The sequence below is a fragment of the Osmia bicornis genome, chromosome 2, assembly GCF_907164935.1.
Source record: "Osmia bicornis bicornis chromosome 2, iOsmBic2.1, whole genome shotgun sequence".
Lineage (NCBI taxonomy): Eukaryota > Metazoa > Arthropoda > Insecta > Hymenoptera > Megachilidae > Osmia > Osmia bicornis.
In genome coordinates, this window is record NC_060217.1 from 5,212,450 (window position 1) to 5,228,734 (window position 16,285).

Genomic DNA, 16,285 nt, shown 5'->3' on the forward strand with positions numbered 1-16,285 from the left:
TACAAACAAGTCTAAAATAAGCAATACTATTTGTCATTTGATTCAAAATGGATAATAATCTTCCAGATATAAAAGCAAGTGAAATCGTTCAAGTGGGTATTTTATTTCGAAAGATTTTTCTATGAATAAAATTTTGTTGGATCAGACATTTAGGTTAGCTTGAGGTTATACTACCTGTAAATTCAATATTATTACTTAAGGAAAAGATAATCCTAATAACATAAATAGATGACCGTTCTTTAATATTATTAGTATACAATTATATAATATCGAACAACTGTTATAATTTAGTATATTATAAATAAACTATCAGTCATTCTTCAGTGTTACAAATGGAGGTTGCCAATAAACCCGCCTTCGTAAGTTTTAATTTTTAAAAACTCTAAATCTAAATATTGGTTTCATTTTAGGAGGATCTCTCTAGCAAAGAGAAATTAACACAATCCTATTTGTTGTTAAAGAAAAAAATTTTTGGAACTGAGTAAGTATTCCAAAATAAAGATTTCCTTTGTACATGTATCAATTAACTAATTTTAATAAATCAATTTGTTTCAGTGAATTAACTAGGAAGTATAATGATAAGCAGAAAGAATGTGAACGTTTGAAAACAGAACTAGATACAACAACTAAAGTAGCAAATAAAGCAACTTATAATTATAATTCTACATTAGCAAAAGTTATTAAATTAGAGCTTGTAAGTAAAAAAAGTAGATAGTGTATGCATATTTCTTTTATAATACTATCTCCATTCCATTTTAAGTTAATGTTTCTCTTTTAGCTAAATACAAAATATAAAAAGAATATTGAATCTCTAACAGAACAATCAAATGAACAGAAGATAAAAACAGCTGCAGATCAGCAACATATACAACAATTAATATGCAAAATAGAGGATTTAAAAAAGACTGAAGATGATAAAATTATACAATATGATTTAGAAAAGTCTTCACTTCAAGGTAAATCACGTAATGTATTTATCATAAGTAATTATTAAATTCAATTTTTTATTGCAGAAAAAGTCAAAGAATTAGAACAAGAATTAAAAACTTTAAAAAAATCGTATGATACAAAAATCAAGAAGATAGAGAAGAAAATCCCTACAGAACATGATAATAGTAAGTTAATACAATTATAGAAAGGAAGTATGGTATTTTGAATAGTTTTAATTTTGCAAATAATTTTATTTTGTTTATAGAACCAAAAGTAAAAGAGATTGGAATCAATACAGAGTTAACTCGTGATGAAATACGGCAAAAACCAAAAACTGCCGAGAAATGTGTCGTTACCAATGAAACGTACAATGTTAAAGAAGATGTGTATCCTGTATTCTGTGGTAAATGCGAAGTTCTTTTAGAACCTCCTCCACATGAAAAAATATGTAAAATTATGACAAATTCATGTCCAAAACTTATTGAAAAAATTTCATCTCCGAAAAAAGTATCGACTCCTTTAGGAAGATCACGCGGTAAGATATTAAACTATTCGCGTATACATATCTGTACATGAAAAAATACAATTTAATACTGTTTGCTTTCAGAAATCAACAGTAATAATTATAAACCTGAAAATGTACCGACGCTGCCGGACACATCTCCTCATTTGCACAACCAAAACAATCATTCAAATTTTATTCCCCAAAATTTATTAACCCCATCAACGCCAGTTTCATCGAATCCTCCCAATTACTGTAATAACTTTATGCCGCCGCTACCCAATTTAATGTCTCCAGGTACTTATATAGGATCAACGCCAGTAATTTCCGTGCCATTGACAAATTTAAATGCAATTAATCAGAATAATCAATCTGAAAGTATAGCAGCAGTGGCATCTTCATTGTCAATTATTTCTTCTTTACACAAAAAGATTGATACTCTAGAAACAAAGTTAGAGATGTTAAGTAAGGTAAAATCAAAACGATCTAATAGTTGCTGCCAACATCAGCACCCAACTACCTGTACGTATGATATGAACAGCTCTATGCAATTTAATTTCATGGAAATGTGGAAAAGAATGACAGATTTGTATGAAAACAAAGATAAGAAAAAAGAACGTTTTGATACGCATAAGCGTAATAGTAAAAAGTTAAATAACCATAAAATGATTCGACTAACACCTAAGAAAAGGTTACAAAATACGCACACTAACTCTTGGAAAGTTGAATCAGCCGCAAAGAAAGTTAAGCAAAGTCCTTCTAGAAAAAGGCTTAAAAAGCGAAAAGGTCGATATTCTCTTTTCAGCAAGGTTGATATTTCATCAAATAATAGCGAAGATTTAGAAAATTCCAACAGCGATTCCGATACAAATTCATACACTGATGTGTTTGGAAATACCACTATTAGTAAAACAAATTCTAATATAGAATCTAAAAATTCGCCATGTACAGAAACGTCTAAGTCAATTATAATATCTAATAATGACTTGAAAGCAACCACGAGTTCTACTCATTCTACAGACCTAGATGAAGCTGAAACTATAGAAACAATACGAGATTCCGTTGAATTTAGTAAATCGATGGGAGGTGAAACTGACTCAGGGATATTATCAGACTCTGTGGAATCCAGTAAATTGATGACACTTGAAGCTGACACAAACACATTTTTAGATTCGGCAGAGTATGAAAATACAACAAAAATTAAGTCTTCCATAGAGAATAGATCACATCCTAATAAAAATATTAAACCCGTTGTGAAATCTAAGCTTTCAAATAGACCTTCGATAAAAACAGTATTACATTTAACAAAATTTAATGAGCTGACAGAAACAAATACTGGTTTAAAACCACCATCACAACCAAATAAATGTAATGAAAATATAGAAGACAAAGAAATAACAGAAGCAGCACATGATGATGTAATAGCCCAGGACAATGCTTGTACTTCTACTGCAACTAGTTCTGTTAGAAAAAGGAAAAGAAAGATAAACGAATTTCAAGAACAAAAAAATTGTAATAAACGAACAAAATTACTGAAAAAGCTAAGAAGTTTGAGAAAAAATAGTAAATGTATAAACAATACATCTCAAAATATTTCTAATCATCAAGATGCACTGAATCATAAAGATGAAGATTCTCGTAGTTCAAAAGAACAGACAAATTTAGATCATGATACAAGTATTACTAAAACAGAGGATTATGTTCCTAAAAAAAGACCTCGCATCGCACATGTACCTAAAAGTACAACAGATCACACGAGCTCACCAAACAGTTCTTTACAAGTCAAAAAATGTCTGGTAAAAAATATAGAAGAGAGAAAGATAGAACTACAAACTATTTCTGCTAATAATGAAGTCCCAAACACAACAGCAGATCAAACAAAAATGCAAAAGTATGATATCACTTTGAATGAATTGAGTGAAACCAATAATGAATTGCAGGAGACAAACGATGATGGAACAAAGCAATTGAAATCAACTTCTGTAAATATAATAAATTCTAGTATAGAAGATTCTGTAGAAAGTAACAAAGATGAAACAATTACTCCTGATATTAAAAATGTATCGAGTGAATCAGAAATTAAAAATTCATCAAACATAGGCATACATAACTACAATCATTCCAATATTACCGATGAATCGTATGTTAATGATCTTGAAGGCGTGTATAAGTGCGATCATTCTAATACTATTATTGAATCTGATATTAAGGACTCTGTAAATGAGACAATGGAAACAGAGGTCGAATCAAACAATCAATGCGAGGTTTTTCAATCATTGGAACAGAAAATTGAAAACTCAGTTCAAGAAAGTGAATGCATAAACGAGCAAACAAGTATACTATTTCAACAAGATCTTAATGGTTGTCAAAATTTTAAGGAAAAATCATGTAATGAATTTGATTTACATTCTACTCTGAACGAAAGTGGCGATTCTATGAAGATTTTAGATGTTCCTACTCCTAAAAGTGATGCTGATACCTGTAATGAAGATGTAACAGAAGAATGTTCCATTAATGTTCAAGACAGTATTATGAAAGAAAAAAATACTCAACGGGTAAAGAAAAATATCAGTACTAAAAAGAAAAAGTCTAATAAACAATGTAAGTTTATTAAAGTGCAGTCAATCGATCCACTTCAGAAATTACGACAGTATATTAATAAAAATAAATCTCAAAAGATTTATAATCAAAATAAGGAACTTTCAGCCATTCGTATGCTAACAGGTAAGACTACTACCTTCAGCTGATTTTTTACACAAAAACCAAGAATCAATTATAAATTTATTGATATTATTTCAGATAAATTCGTTAAGAGACAATTGCAAAGGCTTATAGATAACGATTGGGGGATCTCAGTGCATTGTGATGTAATAGACAAATTGAAATTTGTAGGCAGTTCCCGTATCATAGCAAAGTTGGTATCAAAATCATAACTTAATATGATAAAAATAAACGTATGGCTAACATATGATATAATTTCAGAGAAATTGTAGAATTTTTATCTACAATATCGGAAGGCCAACCATTAGATAAAACTCATACACCACCAGCGCCATTAATGACAAAAAACCAACAAAAAGTAGTGACATTGTTAGTAGACTTAGAAGAATGGGATCCAATGATTTTTCAATTGGTACTAGCTGGTATCGAGTACAAATTATTCAGGCTTAACTCTGATACTGTGGTAACGGTATGAGTTCCCCTATTTTAATACATCTCATAAAATATAGTAACATAATTGACCTTAATTGTTTTTGTATGTTTAGAAAACGGCTATAGAATCATTCGCTAGGATGTATACGATTTTAGCGCGAATTAAAAAAGATAGAGAAAAAGTAAGGATATTTTGTTGCGATGCCTTGTACTGTTTGGGACTTAATGCTATACTTGTTTTATATACAGTATTCACATGTTGGCCTGAAGTGTTTCCAAATAACGAAACAAGTAACCGTACGTATAGCGTTTTCTACAATTTATTAAGTTGATATGAAATTAATTAGATAAACTAATAATCAAATTTTATTTCACTATACAGAATTGTTACCAAAATGCATGGCACATTTCATTATGAGGCAACAAGGTACAGACTATCCTAAGCTTAACGCTTTAAAGAACTTGGTATCAGTATTTTATAAATATCCTTCAGATACGTTGTCAAAAGATTTATTGAATGAATTATTAACAACACTTCAAGGTATGTAAATACTATTCCATTCATTGAATGTTTTTTTCATTAATTTGATCGAATTTATATTATAGAAAAATCTCACGTCGAAGTTGAGACCGCTCTTATACTTCTTGGAAAGAGGGAAGGTACAACATGGGCGTATAAGAATATCATTCGAAGCGCATTATTGCCAATGATTATTAATAACAAACTTCCAAGCGTGTATAGAGGACTCTGTTTGCTTGGTAAATTGATTGTTATATTGTATTGTTAATTATAATATTCCTAATTTCATATTTGTAATTACAGGTAATCTTATGCGTGTATTTCCACTAGAAGATAAAGATAATTCAGTCAGTGAAACTGTAGAACAACTATGTGATTTAATCAAGGCTGGTAGCGAAGGTACTTTTATTTTATATATTCTATTCTTTTATGTTCTATACCTTACTATTGATATTTAACATTTTATCTGTGTTATTTTTTATCAGAATCAAGTGAACTAAACGAGGGTGTTATCTCAGCATTGTTAAGTTTATCTAGGCACAAATTTGACAAGGTAGTGGAAAATACGTTAACGTGGAAGCCAGCTAAGCCTCTTTGCGATCGAACTGAAGAACAGTTCAATGGTTTATTCAATCAGCGTAGCTTAGCCTTCTGGAACAAATACTTAAGAAAGAATAAACTCTAGTTTGGAAAGCGTGGGGGATATTAAACGTAATGTGTATTTTTTTAAAACCATAGGCAATATTAATTTTGTGATATTTATTAATTTATACTATTTAACGATTCAAATACTTTTTGTTAACTTTCTTCGTTAAATCAAGTGTATTTAATTTTTGCCATTTGTTGGATGAAGTATTCCTTATGATTTTCAATGTTTGAAAGCAAAAAAAATAGTGTTCTTTCTCTCGTTATTTTTACATACAACACGTTTAGTTCCTTTACTTTTTTACATTTAGTATAGTGTATAATAACACTATATGTATAAGAGAATAATCTTTTCGGAAGATCCAACAAACATTGTATTACGTGTGTAAATATAATAACTATCAAAGTATCCTCAAATCAATCAAGTTAATAATGTTGAAGGTTTTGTGTATAGAAGAGGAACAAATTTGATAAACCAAAGAAACATGCTTTGTAACATGTACTAACAAAACTTTGTGTTTATATCCTTATGTAAATGTTTTTTACTTTTAATTTTTTATAAAAAAAAAAGATGAAAAGATGAAACAATTCGTTTTGTTATACAATAAAATGAAAATTGATTTTTTATTTTCGTTTGTTTTTTAAATCTTTCTCTTCACCCGCCCCAAATGTTGCAAGGTATTCCTAAGTGTTAACGCGGGCAAAACAAACAAGAAACGTTTAAATGTTACATTTTTTTGTTAATAATCTTTTCTTTACGTATAATCACCGAAGGAAAGGGACACGGAAAATAGGTGGCACAATGTCTTAAACATTATAACCGAAGGGTACAAGTAGTAACCTATGATCTCAATATACGTGCTGCTTAAACGTTTCGGGAAACAAGATTACAAGTTTTTATTCCTTTCAATATAATAATAATAATAATAATAATAATAGATAATAATAATAATAATAATAAAAATAGATAATAATAGCAATAATAATAATCAACATACCGTAAGCTTCCATACGCAGAGCACGCTAAGTTAATACATTTACATGGTTTCTTTACAAAAATAATAACAATGTTTCGATACAACATTGCGGATCCAATGATCAATCTCGTCTAGCTAAATGACACTTTAGCAGCTTCCTTTGGATAGATAAACTTTCGTACTGTCCCGCGTTTATCGTTCGCGTTCCCCTTTTATAGGGAGGGAACGTTGGCGCGCGCCTGCGCACGCGCGCAAACGCGCCCTCATTCGATTTTCGTTTTCACGTCCTTCTTCCTTCTTTGTTAAATAAACTACTTATTTGTCAGTTAATCGACATTGTCTTTGGTACATTTACAACGAACAGCATACCGCGACAGAGAGAGAGTACGGATTTGGTATGTCGAACGGGGGTACCTACCATCCGCCGTCATAATAGCGCACGCAATTCACGAGAAAATTTCGTTTTTGGAGACCATTCGCGTGTCTCCGGGCGCGATGATTTCCGTCCGGAAATTAAAACGAAACAAAACATAATATGAAGAAACAGATACGGAAAAACAAGAAGCAAACAAGAGAAAACAAAGGAAAGAAGAGAAAGGGAAAGCGGTCACGAAGCCGATCGGAACGATCCTGAATTCCACCGTGAATTCCCGTGATTCGGTGTTTTCGAATCGTTCCGATTGACCGATTGACCGATCGACGATGGCCAACCTCGACGTGAGATCTTTCTTCAAGGATAGATCGCGATGAGACGACCACCACCCTAATAACATAAAAAATAGGAAAAAATTATTACAATTTCTTTCGTCTTTACTCTTCTTCTATCGATCGACCGATAAAACACATCCCTCTCGTGTCTGCCTTTTCCTTGTTCTTTCCCTCTCTTCGGTTCTCTTCTTCGTCTTGGCCTTCGCGCGATGCACGACCACGGCGCTGTCTGATGTATTAAAATGCCACCACTGTCTACGTTTAAACGGTCCCTTAGATCGCGATCCCGAGTCATTGCTCTCGACGACGATCCTTTGGATCAATCGTTTCTCCTCTTCTTTTCATTTGTAATTTTCGGAAGAAACGAGAAAAAAAAGTTATTCTTAATTTATTGATTTAATGGAAATCGGAGAAACTTCTTAAGTCCAAAGAATCGTGCCTCGGGCAATCACTCGATCGCGCGGCAATATTAACGTCACAAGCTGACACACTCGCAGTCCTACCTATGACTTTCTTTTCGTACGAAATTTTTTATAAGGCCCTTTTTGTTCCACAATCAGCCATTTGTTGCTCGAGTAACTGCTCTTTATCCTCGATATGTTTTGTAATTCTATTCAAAAAAAAAAAAAAAGGAAATCTATCATTCGCCAGGAGCAATTACGCGAACTGGTTGAAGTATTCCTTTCAATCTAACAAATACATGTCTGTTAGCCGGACGAACTTAAAACAGAATGGCTTTTCAACCGATTGGAGAACAACAGAGGTGCCAGAGTATACGATGGCTCTGCGCGTGAGACATTGCGTGCTTTTTTCTCGTTTTTCTCATAAATAATAAAGTGTGTGTGTGTCCTTAAATCGATATCGTTAACCAAAATAACGCGATAGCATTAGGAATAAACACATTAATCTGTGATCGATAATAATAATAAAAAAAAAAAGAGAGAGAGAATAATTAAACGATCGTAACTAATGATCGTAATTAGTAATTAATAATTAAATCGTGTAATAATTAATAATCAATGAAAATAAGAATAAATTAGGAACCAAGTACAAAGCATGTGAGAAGTATGATTCGAGGGGGTGGGTTGGAGGGTATAGGAAAAATTAAATTAGAGTTACGTTCTCCACGTTAATTAGGACTATTTATAAATTATATACACGGTCACGATACCAATTTCGTCTCCGTGATACACTTTTAGGCCACCTAGAGTTCCCTTTCACGTCGGAACCTGTCTTGCGTGTGTCTCGTTTTCTATTTCTACTCTTTCGATCTCCTTAGTTCTTTTTTTTTTTTTTTTAATTTTATTTTCTGTTGCTTCGATTTCGATCTCCTTCAGTAGGCAGGCCCGACAGAAACAACTTCGAAACGAAAGGAGAAAAACGCAAGCTGCCGACCGAGCAAAGAAACCACAAAGCGTCGTTGTCGTCGGCTCACGACACGTTCGAGAGAAAGTAATATTATAGACGATTCTTTTTCAAGCGTTTGGAAGCTTTCTCACTACTCCACGGTATCTACAAAATATACAAATCGCCATCGGAATACAGGACAGTTTCTTAAAGAACGTTTAGATACAGGCTGTCGTGTAACTGATGGTACGAGTGGAAAGGAGGCAATTCCTTGTGCAAAAGTAAATTGGAAATGTAAAATGTAACTTTTTTATTTTCAAATTACTCTTGCATAAAGTATCACCATTTTTCTATCTGCACCATCAGTTAGACGATGCCCTAAATATATATATATATTTATATATACTGTTAGGTCATCCCTTTAAATAATACCGTTTTCTCAAAGTGAACCAATCAACTTGCTATTATTTTTAGTTACTCATATGTACATAATTTTTCAACAAATTTTCATTCTCAGTTTTGCTATGCCTTTTTTCAATTAAATAATTCAATAACGATCAGAACAAAGAACTGCGAGGGAAGAAGTTACAAAATTCAAGATATTTTGTTCAAGATGAGCGACGACATTACTTACGGGAGGAGCTAATATATCTTTTCAGCAGCGTTCGGTGACGGGCGTCGCGACGCGGTAATGGGTTCAGGAGGACCCCTAAGGAATTTCTGAAAGTCGCGATCGATAATTCGGGTCTCTCGGGTTATTTTCGCCGCGCGAGCAATCGACCCTGCCATCCCCGGCCGACTCGGATCCCGATAAATTTATTTGTCAAAGGTCACTGCGAGTGGCAAACGCGGTGTCACGCGGCTTAATTGTCAAGCGTCGTCATGATTGTAGTTTGTCCGCTACAACGTCCTAATTACTCGTCAGATAAATTTAACGGACGAACACGAATCGGCCGGCCCTGCACACGGATTAATTTACTATTTACAAACGAGACAGAGGGAGAGAAGTTTTTGCCACGCGACGAATGCGACCATCGAAATTCGAGAAATCGACCACGACCAACCACACCGTCGCCATCGACACCTCTCATTTTTATTTAGAATTTAGTCGATCGTTTTTCTCTTCATCGACGAACAATTAACGAACCGACTCCCACCGAGGCCTAACGACACGTTCGAATTCGATAATAAATTAAACGACGGTATATTGTGCGAACGAAACACGTATGCTTAAACGAAATAAATAATTACGTCTGTATATTAAATAAACTATGTACGCGTTTTACATACATTTACAACGAAACACTTGGAAGGGCAAGTTGTGTCCTGCGAATCAACGTTAACGAAACACGAATTATTGTCGCGACAGAGTAGAAACTGGCACAATGGACAGCGAAAGAAAAGTAATTAACAGAAACTGCGAGGAAGATTGAACGAGTTTCTCGTCGAAGAGTAAATACTCTTCCTGATTTTGATGGACGCGTTGAAGAGAAAAAAAAAAAACAAAATTTATCGCAAACGCACTCAACGATTGAGATATTTCAAAGCGTTACTAGCATTTTCGATAAGGTTCTATTTTTTACGATTGAATGCCGTTGATTAACGAGGAATCTCGAAACTTCCATGAATCGATCAGGCTGAGGAAGGTGAAACTAGAAGAAACGGAAAAAAGTGGTATACACAAAAAGAAAATAGTAAAATAAATAGAAGAAAAACAGATAGTTACGAAAGCTCATCTTCGAAGATATCGTCGAATAACTTAACTCGTAGATTTGTCTTAACTCACGCTAACATCTGCAATTAGTTTTCTCTCTGGTTATTATTGTCTGCTCTAAACTAGTCACCGATAGGAACAATTACTAAATGGTATTTTTAAATCTTTTTTAAATCTCCGTTACTTTCGCGCTAATGCTCTCTCTATCGAGCCATCTATTCAGCAGGGTTTTATTTTTAAGCATTCCCTTCTTTCTTCTACTTTCTCGTCCTTTGTTCTTCTGCAAAGTCCAGCTATTTAAAGTTGCGCTACGTACTTCCTTTTTAATCCTGTACGTCTGATTTCTCACGGATTCATCGGTCTGGGGATCCCAATCCACATATCGATTCTTCTATTCAAATCCAATTGATTGCATTCCTTTCAAAATTTTGCTTCCCTTCGTGTAAAGCTGGCGTTTCGAAGCATCAGGAACGAGCGTATTCGAGCTTGTTTTATATACAGGCACGAAATGAAAATAGATGACGAAGAGGAGGAGATGTTGTCACAATCATCGAATGCGTTCACGGAATAATTCGTACGCCAACAGGGAGAACCCATGTCCCATGGACGGAGACAGAAAACAGCAGCCCGGTGAAAGTGATTCCTCCTTCCGTCGACGAGTCGAGTCGCGTCGTGTCTCGGTGATCTACGGTGGACGCCTCGGGTTTCGTGTCGTAGGAATTAGGCACGACAGAGAGATTGGCTATTATTGATTCGAACGCTTGCCTTCGCTGATGGACGCCATTCTCATAGACTCCACTTCCGGGCAGTTCCATCCGGGCATTCTCGTCTGCTCTATCGCCGCCTGAGAACATTCACCATTTCACCGTTTATTTCATTTCACTCTTTCGTTTGTACAATATCGTTCCGATAACTTTTGGAAAGAAAATTATTTCAACATGTGTATATTTTATTGGAAAAAAAGAGGAATACTTTGAATGACGTAAAATAGTATGCAACTATTCTTTCCTTACCGAGCTATTAGGATTCTTGGTCATGAAGATCATGAGGGAGCGGTTGCGGTTGCTAAACGGCCTCAGCTCCGGATCTCGGCCAGGACCATCCACCGTGTCGACGCAGTTACTGTTGGCATAGAAATAACGTCGAATGTGAAATTGTTTGTATATCAAGCACCATAAAAACATAGTGACAGGTGACTTCGTACCAACTTGCTTTTACATTTCTAATACACCTTCTGCGATACGCACGCTGCGAGTAATTATTTTGAAAAATAAACTTTGTACAGCTTACTGCAGGACAATTACGAAGTTCCATCGATCAAGGAGGCAACGCAAAGAGATAAGTAAAGAGAAGAAAATACACACCTCGACCGCAATTCCTTTTGCTTTCGCTTACAGTGGATGTAAGCCGCTATGCAAATGATAACGACAAGGAATACTGCTATCGTGGCACCGCCGGCGATGCTTGCTGTCTCCAACATTACACGTTGCCGGGAAGCTGTAACGTAACATCTGATTCTTAGCTACTGGAAAAACTTACTTGTAAAATTTGAAGAAACAGATACTTACGTAAATAGGAACCATCTAAATCCTTAAACTCGCATCTTTGCCCGATATAACCGTTGGCGCATCTGAAAAAGAAAATGAAAAAACTTGGATCAGACGGTGTCTGCATCATGGATAACTATTGTAACGCACGTCGACTTTATAGTTCCGCCGCGGCACTTCCGTAAAACGCGGCAAGAAATCCAGGAAGCCATAAAACGTATTCTTTAACCACGAACCGCTTTTAGTATCGGACATTAATCAGATAGGTACGCTATCGTTCGAACCGCCTAATTAGTATGCTTCATTATTAACGAAGAAGAAGAAGAAGAAGAAGAAGCGGAGGGAGAGAAGAAGAAAAGGTACACTTACAAACATTTCGATTTGCAGGCTTCGTAATTATATCGATGATTAAAAGAATTCTCACGGTCGATTTGATCGAACGGTGCTTTCGTTGATGATTCGCCCTTCGAGCGGAATAATTAGCCGAATGTATCATTAAGTGCACTGTTCGAGTTCGATTAACTCCAAACGGAAATTCGACTGTTCGATACGATTAATTTTTAAGAAATTTAATGATTTTTATTAAAGGGTTCCTTAATTGAAACCATCAGGTGATTCTTTTTTTTCTTTGAAATCGAAATCATTATTCCCAAATAACGAGATCACTCCGACAGACTTTAGTCACGGTCAATTGTCTTTCACTGATGCAAGGGTCTCGGTCGTTTTTCGTCTCAGCTCGTTCGCTTCTTTTCCACCGCGGAACCGAGTACTTGAGCAACGCTTCCGTTACTCCCACGCATCGCGACGCTAATACGACGCTGATCCTAGAAGAGAGGACGTAGTCTCTTTTCGCAACAGGCATGCCTCGAATGCTGGCAAAAGTGTCCGGAAAGCATTTATCATCGATATCGGTGACTGTCGATCGATATTCGTCCCGCAAACTTGAAGGCAACGTGATCAAGGCCTCGCATGCACGCTCACGCGTTTCTATCAACTGGATGAAGGAACGATTTGTCGTGCTTGTACAATGTCCTGTTACCACCAAGGCAACCTTATTGTACTTTCATCAAAGCGAAGAAATGATGAAAAGAAACGAAAGCGAAAAAATAAGAATTTAACCGATATATACATGTGTTGCAATGATTTACACGAACGACTTACAATTCAGGGCACCGTTTATCGATCTAATCAACGGCCTTCGAGTAGATTTCCCAAGCTGTCCTGAACTTAATTATAACCGGTGTGTCGACGATCAGAAGAGATTTGCGCGCGTCCGGATCACGTAAATCTACTTTTTCCTCGATGTTTCTCACATTTGACGTCATTCCCGGAGATACACTGGCCGATCGGTGCAAATGATGCAGAACATTCGTTAAAATGCTACTTTTCGCGGTTTGTCGATCGTTATCGGAACGCCTGTTAATCGTTCGAACGGCCTCAGCTCGGTGATCTCGTTAGCAAACACCGTCCTCGCAAGAAAGTGGAAACGTTTTATTATCCAGCACTTTCCACCACAGGAATTTTCTCCGTCCGCTTCATGGAATCCTCCTTATTCGTTCCGCGGAAGTTATGGGAGCGCGAACGAGGAAAAAGTAGCACATGCGATCTACTCGCCGGACAAATCAGTCTCCTCCTTGATATATTTCTTCCAATTCCTTTCACGAACGCGTCAATCGTGAATAAAACGATTTTTAAACGCGTCTCGAAGGTTACCGATTACTTGCATCGCAAATTTAATGTAACAAAGTAATTGAAACGAGAAAAGAAAGGGAACGCATGAACGGCTGATGACAATTTATCAAGAGAATGAAATAAATCAAAATAAATATTGATATCAGTATTAACTCCTCGATTGTCTCAACTGTTCAAGAATTAATATTGTACTAATAGCATGAGGCAGCAGTTTGAATTGATCATTAAACGATAGTATCTTTAGTGGCAGCGAATGTGTTAATAATTGCTAAACCGACAACGCGTTGTGAAACATTCTGGATTTTCAGGCTCGATCAAATCATGATTCAAAGTCTCTGTCTTCAGGAAATCGATCGATTAGATAAATGTTTCCTGTATGAAGACACCAGCGGACTAAAAATAGAAATTATCAAACTTTTGGCGGTCATTTCACGTTTTTTTTTTTTAATGAAAATATCGCAAAATTCTGACTACCCACACAAGGGTTAACGAGGACTTACTTCAAATCTAATCTAACAACCGTGAATCGGCCTGAAGATCGTTCGAAGGTAAACGAGTAAATGCTACCTTGATACCTATCGCACGACCATAAATTTCGACCAATCTCACGAAAATACATCCACTTCCCGTTTCGTGTGGCAACGAAATCTTTTCCTCTTCGAGCCGCTAAAAACACGCGACCCAAGATCGTCCTATTTTCTTAGCAACTTTATCGTTGACAGTCACGAGCGAAAAGATGGAATGAAAAAGTAACTGGAATCAGCCATCGTTTCCAAAGGAATCATCAATTGTACAATACCATCCCTGAGTTATCTTTCCACGAAGGCCAGCAACGGCCTGGTATCTCGTAAAATCGTGAAAACGTGGATACGTGTCGGTCCATGATCACGACAGAGGAAGAAAAGGGATTCGTACAATCGTGAGCCGAAGGTGGTCCAGCATGAGATTCCCGTAGGAATTTCGTGTTACGTGTGGTCGGCACGCAAGCGAGGATTAGCGTTCGGTGGGATCGAAACGAGGACACCTTAGAGACGGTCCCTTTTTTTCGACCTCGAATCGTTCACGATTGTTCCAGACCACGGTGTCAGCGATTCAACCCCAACGGGCGAATAGGGGTGACGAAGGGTGCGCGTGAGCAAGAAAAAAAAAAAAGAACTCACGGATGGTCCCGTGTTAACCTTCTCGCCTACCAGTCCATGAGAAATCCTTTTCACTTGTACACGCGGCCGGGCATTCGTCGGGAACATTTCGAGATTCTGAGAATTCGTCTCGGTCGTTTCGAGCCGTCTACCGACCGCACAGGTGCAAAGGAACGCGGTAAATCGTGTCTGGTCAAGCCTGCTCACCTGGACGAATTTATCAACAGTTTCACCTTCGAAACGAGGACGACCATTCCGCGGGAATTCGCCTCTGGCTTTAAATTACCTCTTCTCAACACTTTCCACGTTCTTTATAGGACGCGTTAACCCTTTCCGCTAAGTCAAATATTCGTAACACGTGATACAAAGTATTTTTTATAAATTTTTCTAAGGTACCATACTTAATTGAAGAAATTGTTACCTTGATACGATCTTTGTGCTACAACTTGCGTGAACGATATTTTTGTTCGATGTAGGAGTGACTCGACTCGTATTTACAAAGGGTGTGTCTCTCATTACGTAACATTCCAAGCGTCTTCTCGAACACCGCTGAAATTCCACGCATTATAGGAACGTGTCGCAATCATTCTACACCGTACGAGACAATTTTCTTCCCAGGAACAAAAGCGATCGTCGTTAGACTTTCGAAACGATTCCTTATCGCGTAGAACTTTAAACGATACACGATAAGCGGGCCTCTTTTTTGCAAGAAATAGTGAAAACTTGATAAGGATCCTCAAAGTAAGGTACCGAGTTAGAGCATGGGTAAGGCGGTGTTGTTGACGAGAAAATCAAGGCAAATGGATGACTATACGTGGTCGTAAATCTTGCGGAGTCACGATCGCGTGGCCCTTTCGAAAATACGAAATTACGAGTCGAAAACAGGTATAAAAAGGAATACCTGAACGACGCTCGGATCGAAAGGGATTGAAGTTCGATGCTTATCTAGTGGAGCAACATCGAAATGTACTTCACTTTAATTGTCGGCAAAGTGTTTTGAAAAACGAATAAGTGGTACTTACAAACAATTGTAAAGGAGGGAATCGACGATTTTGACCGTGAAACATGTGGCACCGTTCAAGCAGTACCATTCCGCATAATCCGGTGGACACGTGTACATGTGGAATGTGATATTTGGTCGAGGCGTCGGCGTCGGTGGCCGTGGTTTCGGCGTCGACCGGGATGAACAGGCGTCTGTAACAAATCATTAATATTTATTAAAGTTCCATGTAAAAAGTAAATTAGAAATCAAATAACGTCGACCTTTCGCGAGCCGTTTACTCGATTGATCGTCGTACAAGGACAAATATTTTGACACGATTTCACGAAACCAGATCAATTTATCGATGAAAAGGAGCCCTTTGTCCACGTGAAATCATGATCGTCTTGTTTAAGGGCGGATCGATAAAAA

At 36.5% G+C, this 16,285-nt stretch overlaps 2 protein-coding genes across 5 annotated transcripts in view; one reads left to right on the plus strand and one right to left on the minus strand.

Annotated features, from left to right (window-relative positions):
* The first annotated feature begins 2 nt into the window (after positions 1–2).
* On the plus strand, positions 3–6,378 carry LOC114879138. Its single transcript, XM_029193751.2, has 14 exons — positions 3–92; positions 411–481; positions 556–694; positions 779–956; positions 1,014–1,115; positions 1,196–1,465; positions 1,538–4,156; positions 4,232–4,346; positions 4,415–4,622; positions 4,699–4,882; positions 4,968–5,126; positions 5,192–5,344; positions 5,409–5,504; positions 5,591–6,378. Exons 1-14 carry the CDS (start codon positions 48–50, stop codon positions 5,788–5,790), a joined length of 4,539 nt encoding a protein of 1,512 aa, XP_029049584.2. The 5' UTR covers positions 3–47; the 3' UTR covers positions 5,791–6,378.
* A 2,322-nt stretch (positions 6,379–8,700) lies between these two features.
* LOC114879158 overlaps positions 8,701–16,285 on the minus strand; it is a 39,294-nt gene continuing 31,709 nt past the window's right edge. For 2 of the 4 annotated variants that reach the window (XM_029193817.2, XM_029193801.2), the window contains exons 3-7: positions 15,897–16,068; positions 12,065–12,126; positions 11,861–11,993; positions 11,510–11,618; positions 8,701–11,340 (exon numbers count right to left, since the gene is read on the minus strand). In XM_029193817.2, the coding sequence (XP_029049650.1) occupies positions 11,242–11,340; positions 11,510–11,618; positions 11,861–11,993; positions 12,065–12,126; positions 15,897–16,068 (575 nt within the window). In that variant the 3' untranslated portion in view covers positions 8,701–11,241. The remainder of the gene's footprint in view (positions 11,341–11,509; positions 11,619–11,860; positions 11,994–12,064; positions 12,127–15,896; positions 16,069–16,285) is intronic. The other 2 variants (XR_003789866.2, XR_003789865.2) reach the window with 2 other exon arrangements.

What these genes read in the sequence shown, in the direction of transcription:
- LOC114879138 (XM_029193751.2), top strand. Translation starts at nt 48, where the DNA reads ATGGATAATAATCTTCCAGATATAAAAGCAAGTGAAATCGTTCAA. An exon ending in AGAAAAGTCTTCACTTCAAG is followed by an intron (nt 957 to 1,013) that starts GTAAATCACGTA and finishes TTTTTATTGCAG; the next exon opens with AAAAAGTCAAAGAATTAGAA. An exon ending in ACTCTGATACTGTGGTAACG is followed by an intron (nt 4,623 to 4,698) that starts GTATGAGTTCCC and finishes TTGTATGTTTAG; the next exon opens with AAAACGGCTATAGAATCATT.